The 9,553-nt window shown below is 43.9% G+C and overlaps 1 protein-coding gene across 1 annotated transcript in view; it reads left to right on the top strand.

Moving 5' to 3' along the window:
* Window positions 1-3,107: 3,107 nt before the first annotated feature.
* Window positions 3,108-9,553, top strand: part of spock1 (SPARC (osteonectin), cwcv and kazal like domains proteoglycan 1) — a gene marked incomplete at both ends in the record, with an annotated part of 56,881 nt that continues 50,435 nt past the window's right edge. The window contains 2 exon segments of the mRNA XM_084332114.1: window positions 3,108-3,121; window positions 4,219-4,304. Of these exon segments, the coding sequence (XP_084188240.1) occupies window positions 3,108-3,121; window positions 4,219-4,304 (100 nt within the window).

The raw sequence follows: 9,553 nt of genomic DNA, 5'->3' as shown, positions 1-9,553 counted from the left end.
AATTAACCAACTTTCCTCTCTCTTTCACGCGGTAAAATTTGTTTGAACAGCCAGGAGCAATACAAAAAGAACCACTGCGGTCCCGTTGTTTGGTAGGCAACATTTGACTGACCCGACAGTCCATGTTTACTATGCAGATAAGCAGCAGTGTATACACCAAACCAACACCGTGACGTCAGCAACAAAATGGCGGCGCACATGTTCATAAATGCTACATAAATGGACATTACAAATCGTTTTTTCTTATGTAGAAGGGTGGATTATCCCTGCTTGTGGGAGTAGTAGTACACAGACACTGGGTAGTAGGATACTATAGAATTGGACCTATATGTACCCCCGTCTTTGGCCCGGAACGTCGTTCTGGAGGGCTTGCAGCAGGAGTGGATGGGGCCCAGGATTTACTAACCTGGGGACTGGTACTCTGGTCTCCCTCGCCTTCCAAAGCGGTCAGCAGTAGCTCCCCACACACTCTCATTTCCCCCAGTACCTCCGACAGCCCTCCCACACCCAGTGGCTGTCAGTTCAATAGTATTATTGGGCTTCCCTTTAAGCAGTACCCTTCCTTGACCACCTGTATAGACCCTTCAAATGCTATTCTGTGAATGGGGTGTAAGGGTTAAATAATTATGCAGTCACAATATTTACCCAGGGGTTAGATTAGCAAATGGAAGAAACAGACACACACACAGTGCTCCCAATAAGGTCTACTTTGTATTGAAGCCTGGGCAGGTTATCAGTTACAGATAATACTTCACATTTATTCATACATGGCACCGGGTGCTCTCACTGATAATGTAGGGGAAACTATTCCCACCATAGGCACCGCGTGCTCAATACATTAATAACACCCCGCTTGTACTAGGGGAAACCCAGGCATAAAGTAGAGAAACATTGGGAATTCAAATAACAAGAATAATAAAATACCAAAAGAAAACCAAGCAAATGTGGGCCCACGTTACCAAAATAAAACCTACACTAAAGCCGGCTTAAATTGTTTGGGGTACCCCTTAGACACTGGTTGTTAGCGTTCACTTGAATGGATGTTGATGTGGATACACGAGGTACCGTTCGTACTTAGCCAAGATGGCGGACCCACTCTTATCACCTCTCATCCAGGTGACAAGATGGCGTCGGCGATCCCGCGAGCACAGTTAGCGGGCTGGGCGAACAGCATGGGCAGTGGTTAGCTGGAGGAGCGTGCTGTGATGGCGACCTCTGCTGGTGGGAAGAGGCGTCCTCTGTAACGTCTGGGGAACGTCCACTGCTGGCTGTTGCTTGCTGCTGTCGCGCGAACTGCTAATACTGTTGCTACCCTAAACACAGCTAAACTTCGGGTCTGGATGCACCCTCCTGCTATATCGGTTGTACTACTAACGCAATGTGGCTGACTATCTTCAGCGCCGCGCGCCCGGTAGTCTACTGGAGTCAGACGGAGCCGTTAGCAGCATGCTAATACACCGCACACTTACTACTATAACCCGTTAACTATAGACGTTAGTCCCGTTAACTCTAGACGTTAGTCCTTCGTCCTGTATCGCTTACTCACACACTATCGCTGATACTTCTAGGATAACCCGTCAACTAGCAAGTACTTCTTATGACCCGTTGCTCATTCCAACGGGGCTCTCCTCATAACTTCTGCAACGGGGCTCTTCCAGAGCACACGCCCGCTGTGACTGCGAGTGTTCACAGTCAAGTCCACTGCCGAAGAGAGCTTCCTGGTCCTCTCGCCCCCAGGTAACTCCCTCTTCCTCGTTGCTTTCCTCTCTCCTCCGCTCCACCTGCCACCACTGCCACTCCGCCCCCTGCTGGCAACCGCCACTGATCCCACTCTAGGACCACTCCAGACGGGAGAAAAGGTGCTTCAATGTTATTGTTAGTGATCCATACTGAAGCCGGAAAAGAGTAGCACCTCACCTCGTCATTAGACTGGGCGAGCTATCCAAAGGAACACTGTTTATCACACTTTATACACACACAGGGAAAGTAACAGTTAGTTAGCACTTCTGAATACTTAGTAGAATATTCAGGCTGCTACACTTAGAAACGCCTTATTTTTATAACGTGATTTTTTCTGTGGTTTATCTAAATACTAATTTGATGCTATGACTATGTGTTTATCGCTATGCTTCATCTCCCCTTTAAATGAACACTATACACAAAAATCCTACAACAACTATACAACTTTTACTGTCTCTATAAGCATAAACGTTATGCGTTATGTCTGACTGTTGACTGTTGATGAGATGCAGTGGCGGTTGGAATGCCCCACGGGCCCTGAGGCGAGAATTGACAGCTCTTGACAGCTCAGGCCAGCTCGGGCCCCCCCCCCCCCCGGCACCGGGACATCCCTCCCTCCTCCCACGTGTGCGCAACACGCACGTTAATAAGAACGCTTCAATAAGGATGTACACACTGAAAGTCACAAAGCACGGAGGGTCATAAAAAGATAAAGAATGATCAAATCGCTTTTGTCTTCTCTTCTACTGTGAAGCCAAGCTGGGTCATGCAGGTCTCTCTCCCATCTCTCTCTCCTATGATCCCATCTCTCACACACAATTCTGGAAATTCCTGGAATAGTGGAATAAAACAGGAAAAAACGTTTCAGCACCACGGAGAGTGTTCTCTGCACTGACACGGTGCAGGCCGTGAGGATTTCAAAGATAGCCACTTTTATAGATAATTCATTTGTATCGCAACGGAGTCACGGATCTAGACGGGCCACGTAGCATTATGTCGACAAAATTCAAATAGAATAAACAAGTCTAAAACAAAGAATTTTAAACGAAGTTTAGCCTATTAAATCATTTTATAAGCGTTCGTTTATTTGCGGTCTGTGTGAGAACTGAGAATCATCCATCTGCAGCCAGCCAAGCTCTCTCTGTCCCCACGCTGGCCGTGAGGCCGCGGCGGTATATATAGCAGACAGAGATAATAAATACTATTATAGACTAGAGTAAGAAAAGGGCAGTTTACTCACCTATTTGAATGGCATACGACGAGCCTTGCGTTGTGCAAAATCCTCGACAATGTCTTTAATGTCCAACTCCCGGGCGCTGGTGTTTTCAATGGACAGGATTGCAAGCCCACTCAGTCTCTCCTGACCCATGGCGCTCCGCAGGTAGGTCTTAATAAGTTTTAACTTGGAGAAGGATCGCTCGGCTGGCGCCACAGTCACAGGTAACGTCAGGAATAACAGCATGGCAGTACACACCTCAGTGAACGAGGAAGTTACGGACTGATGATCCACAAACAGCATTTTTGCAAGTTGGAACACTGACGACTCCTTAGCGATCTCTTGTTTAAAACAGACCCTGAATGACAGGAGTTGAGTGGCAAAGTCATTTGCTAGGTCCCTGTTGTAGTGGTCAGATAGACGTTTTGCCTTCTCATAAAGCTCATCGTCTCCTGCATGCTGGAGAGTCATGGGGTGCACAGCCTCAAACATGAGAGAGGTCTCGCGCATACTACGGAATCTGTGGGACAGCTGGTTGATTATTATGTCCAGATTGGCATTGAAAATATTTACTTTGAAATAGCTTTCTGCATTGGATAGTCGCTCATCTTCACACAGCTCGTCAAAATGACGTTTCTTTCTTCTTACTCTTGTAGGGTCTAATTCGAAGGTATTATGAGCTCCCCATTTGTCTGCAAGCGTCTGTGCGGTTGTCTTTGCCTCATCAAAAGCATCCCTGTACTCAGACAAGACTTTTATCGCATTCTCCAGCAAGTTCGAGGCTTTCTGCATGTCCATGTTTGTGGTTTGGAGTAATTTAGAGACAGCATTAACACTCTCCAATATTTTCGCCTGGAGCACCACTAGACAAATGAAATTAAAATGTTCCATTACTTTCTTCAATCCTGCTGCTTCATTACGCTCAGCCTTGTCACTAATTAGAGTTATTTTTGTCAGCGCTTTCATCACATCCACATATCTGTAGCGTATAGCAGTAAGGGAGGTATGTCTAGAAGACCAACGGGTAGGGCATAATCGCTTCAACGTGATGCCTGGGTGAGATGAATCGTCTGTGGAAATTATGCCAGTCAGCATGGCCCACCGTTTAATGCTGTGGCCAAAAAATTTATACACATTTTCTATGGTATCATAAAACTGTTTGAGCTCTGGAATGTCTTTAACTGCATCATTGAGTATGAGGTTTAGGTTGTGTGCTGCACAATGCACATATGTTGCAAGGGGTTCTTTTTCCCTAATTCTAGCCTGGACACCAGAATAAACCCCACTCATATTGGCAGCTCCGTCATAGCCTTGCCCACGACATTTGGAAATTTCCAGGCCGTGTTTTGTAATGCTTTCGATTATTTAAATTTCCAGCTCTCTTGCAGAAGTATCTGGTGTCTCCTCAAATCCCAAAAAAGCCTCTGTTATTTTTACATCAACAGCTACGTCCATCGGATTTCTTACTATGGTGACGTATCTATATACTTGGCTTAGCTGGTCTCGCTTGGATAGATCTTGTGTAGTATCCATAATCACAGAAAAGAACGGTGCTTGGTTTATTTCTGCCGTAATGTCTTGCTGAACTCGCTGGGACAATATATATATTAGCTCATTCTGGATATCCTTGCTAAGGTATTTAACTGAGCCCTCAGGCCGGTTGATCAGCTCTTTCAGCACAGGGTCATAGCTTGCCAGCAGCTGGATAATTTCAAGAAAATTCCCACTGCCCGGCTGTCCCAAACTTTCCCTGTGCCCCCGGAATGAAAGGTTGCAAATGGCTAGCATTAGTGTCACATTAACGATACGTTCCAGCACTTGTCTCCAAAAGAGAGCGCACATCCCTCTCCATTTGCGCATCAATTGTGCCGCCATGCCTTTTCCACTGTTCATATATGACACAAGCTACAGTGTGCATTTGAGAGGACTGATTTTTATCTTGCTAGATATATTCTTCCAATCTTTGACTCCATTCACCCATGCGTTGTGGTAATGTATTGAACTGCGATGAGAAGAGAGGAGAGGAGAGAGGAAGGGAAGTGAGAGGAGGAAAGGAGGAGGAGAGAAGATAATGGAAAGAGGAGAGGAGGAGAGAGGAAAGGTCGTAGCATTATGGTTACTCGTACTGTACACTGTATGGACCTGCAATACTCACTCTCATTCACACACACACACACACACACACACACACACACACACACACACACACACACACACACACACACACACACACACACACACACACACACACACACACTCAGCTTCAAAGCTGCCTTTTTAGTTTTTTTCTTTCATATTACTGCTTCTGGCAACGTCTTCACTAAACTATTTTCTATATTCTCGGAAAGACAGTTTTATATGTGTGTGTGTGTGTGTGTGTGTGTGTGTGTGTGTGTGTGTGTGTGTGTGTGTGTGTGTGTGTGTGTGTGTGTGTGTGTGTGCATGTGTGTGAGAGAGAGAGTAGGTGGCTTTCATTTTGGTGGTTTTTACTCCCATGAGCCTCTGGCGTTTCTTGTTCTCTGACTGTAGAGTGACATGGACTCTGTTTATCTTCGCTATTCTTCAATTACATTCAGAATAATAGAATAATAAAATGTCCCTTGGATTCAATATTTAATTTATTACATTAATTCTGCTCAGTTTCCCCAGAGGCTCTCTGCTCTTTCATCCCTCCCTCCCTCCCTCTCTCTCTCTCTCTCCCTCCCTCCCTCTCTCTCTCTCTCTCTCTCTCTCTCTCTCTCTCTCTCTCTCTCTCTCTACTTTTAGTTTTAGTTTATTGCTGAGGTGAACGAGTTGGAAACACCTTTTTTAATTAGTGTGAAAGCCTCAAGTGAAGCTCATGTTTCAGATTGAAGTCAACATTGTGAAGATGTGTTTATTTAATCCTACTCAGAGCCATGGATGGTATAGTGTCTAGATCCCATCGCTGGGCAGGACATTTTGATGGGGGTCCTGATTCTTTGGTCAAGCTGTAAAGCTGTCATCATTTGCACCTAAGAAGTTGTTTATAGTCCTTCAAAATGGCTACAAAACAAACAGTCAGAGGAAATGATTAAATTTGATGTTATTTTATGTTGAGTAAAATTATAATCTACTGCATTTCGAGGTGAAATGTGAGTTTTAATTATGTTTTAAATGAATAATGATTTCTGCAGTGAATGGTTGCCTGGTAACTAAGGTCTCTGTGGCAGAAGCCACTTGATGGAGCATGTGCAGAAGGGCTCTTGTGGTTAGTCTTGTCATTCATCAAGATTCTCTTGAGAGGAACTTTGGATGAGCAGGCAGAAAGAGCCAGGTGTGGCTCATCAGGCCAACATTAGTGTTGATTGTATCATCTAGTTTTGCTCTCTCTCTCAGGATAGACTTCCAAACAACTGAGTTTGCTACAAGCATACTGAATTCTGAACTGTCAAATAAACAAACCTGCAGTACAATCTTTTCAGTATGGAGGTATCTTAACTTCATGATGGTTTAGTAGGAGTACAGTCTTGTCAGTAGAGGTTCAGTATCTTAACTTCATGATCGTTTAGTAGCAGAACGGTCTTGTCAGTACAGAGGTTCAGTATTCTTAACTTTTTGAGGGTTGAGTAGGCATTTATTTTGGCTACCCTTAAAGGGGAGATGTTGCATAGCGATATAAACAAAGTCATAGCATCAAATTAGTATTTAGATAAACCACAGAAAAAATCACGTTATAAAAATAAGCCGTTTCTAAGAAAAAAACAATTTGTTATGTCCCTTCGTGTAGCATTCAACCAGTGCGCCGCCATTTTGTTCACCTTAAATGCTGACGTCACAGAGATGGTTTTGCCCGGAGCCTCCCACCTCAGAGAATTGCACTTGCACGCTGTAGCAATATTATTAGGCTCCTCAAATATCGTTGTTCATAAAAAAACATTTATGTAATATTTTACAACATTGAGCAACCCCAACAGGGGGATGCTGCATATGTATGCTCTGTCATCTTTGAGATGGCGAGACCTGCAGTTGGCACTGTGTGAGGCCATGACATTTGAGCAAATTAATAATACTGCAGAATAATAATACGTGTGTAACAAAACCATTCATTGTGTTTGATGTAAGCAAACTGATGCCAGACTCAGCATTCATGCATTCGGCTGAATATCGAGATGAAGCACAGCCTACATGGTGAACTCAACTCGTTATTATTGGCGCAAAAAAAGTCAGAGGAAACAAAGCGGCCACTAATACAAACCACGTTAGAGGGCACATGTGCGACGGTGGTAGTCAGAAGGCTAAGGTGATCACATGAAAAGTAATGGAATTCATAGGGCTCGACGACCGCGTTACACTCTCCCAGGTCGCACATATTTTTCAGACATTGCCTTGTACCCGAGCTCTACCAGGCAGTGTATTCGCACATTGATAGCCTTCTGAAAGAAGACGTTTCTTCAATTAGCTTTACCAGTGATATTTGGAGCTCTGATGTCAGCCCCATGTCAATGCTGAGTTTGACAGCTCAGTGGATTGACGCAGACTTCCAACTCTGTAAAGCGGTCCTGCATTCCCAAGAGTTTTCCGGCTCCCATATTGCTGCAGTGCTGGCAACAGTGTTCGAGAATATGTTCCAGACGTAGCATATTCCAAAAGAAAAGATTCATGTAATACTCCGAGATAATGCCAGAAACGTGGTCAAATGCATGAAAGATGTAGGATTACAAAGTTTGGGATGTATGGCCCACACGCTTCAGCTGGCTGGGGTGGAGAAACGCTGAGGGCATGCTGAATGTGATTTGACCAAAGCAGAGTATACACACACAGACAGTGGAGCTGTTTGCAGATAGCGGAGCATTTTGACTTGTTGCGTGGTGGAGATGTCTCGCAGATAATACAACTACAAGTATAATTATATAATATATATTTCTTCTGTAGGTAACGGAACGTAGACCAAATGCGTCCACATTTTTATAGGATTCTAGCACATTTTCATAACAATAGCGAATATTACCGTTTTCATTGAGGTTTCTTACAAATTAACAATGCTTTATGTTGTCCTTTATATGCCGATTATCATTAAAATCTTAAATTGTACCATATGTCCCCCTTTAGACAACATACTGTATGTAACGCTACCAGCGCACTTTTGTTAAGATAATTAGTTTACCATTCGCGGTCGCTATACCGAGGTCGCAGTAATAGTTTACCGCTGTTCAGATCACGGCGAAGAATAGACACATCCCAGTGACCTGTGACCTGTGCTAAGGATCTTGGGAAATGTATTCATGTAGTTTTCAACATTTTCACCTTTTAATTTTAAACCAATGCTGCCATCTACTGACAACAGAAAGTGTTGTCTATCGTCACTTCCGTATACAGCGTCGCCCAAAACCCATTCTAGAGATTCCCACTTTTTACTGGGAATGGGGCGTGGCCGTATTTGGTCCCAGACAATAAGAGTGGCTGCGATTGGTCACTGTGACGTTAACGTTACATTTGGTTGACAATTTACTGACTGACTTTCACAACACTCCATATTTACGTACCTATACCAGCAGTGTAAACCGGGAGCCAGCCCAAACCATTACAGTGACATCACCATCTAGCTAACTCTAAAATGGCGGCGCCCATGGCAAAAACTTGGGAAATTACATTTTAGTTTTCAGACAAATAAGCAGGATTTCACATTTGATTATAGGACCATGTCTTACCCAAGGTACACAACAAACAAACTAGGCTCATATTGTTCAACGCTTCATCTCCCCTTTATACCTCTTAAAATTACTGGATGTATACGGTATTTTATTGGGTATGCTTACCATGGTTATTTTCAGGGACTGGATTACTCCAAAAATTACAATAAAAAGCATGATTTCACTGACATATTCCAAAACCAAAACAATCACGTAAGTGGTCAATTTAAACCCTCATGTGGACAATGTGCCCAACCAGGTTAGATGCTGTACTAGTAAAAGCACTCGCCTACCACCACAGAGACCTGCATTCAATACCCAGCAGCGGTACTTCCGGCTTGAACACACTATGAACACAATATTGTCAATGTTCACAGGTGGGAAGCCGGTGAGGGTATTAGTCCTGGTCGTTGTATTGCCGGGAGCATGTCTATGGTCCCCGGGTCCTATGTTCCCCGGGTTCTATGTTCCCCACTTTGATTGATTGATTGATTGATTGAACTTTTTAGACCACCAGCCCTGATTCCAAACTCTAACCTTAACCAGTTCGAAAGAGGGCCTAAGCTTAACTGTTCGAAAACAAGGCGGCCATTAATAATTAATAAAATAATAAAAATTTATAAAATGTTCAATCTATTAATCAATCAAAGCGGGGAACATAGAACCTGGGGAACATAGGACCCGGGGAACATAGGGATGATCCCGGAACATTCCACAGGCCACAATCAATAACCTCATCAACTCCATGCGAAGGAGATGTGTTGCACTGTGTGAGGCAAATGGTGGTCACACCAGATACTGAGTGGTTGTCTGACACCCCCCCCTGCATATCTGTGATATCCATAGTTCAGTGCCTAATAAATGTCTATTTTCAAGATAAAACTGCACATTTTAGAGTGGCCTTTTATTGTGACCAGCCTAAGGCACACCTGCGCAATAATCATGC

Source organism: Notolepis coatsorum (genome assembly GCF_963971535.1).
Source record: "Notolepis coatsorum genome assembly, chromosome: 16".
Lineage (NCBI taxonomy): Eukaryota > Metazoa > Chordata > Actinopteri > Aulopiformes > Paralepididae > Notolepis > Notolepis coatsorum.
This window is presented reverse-complemented; position numbering and strand designations above follow the sequence as displayed.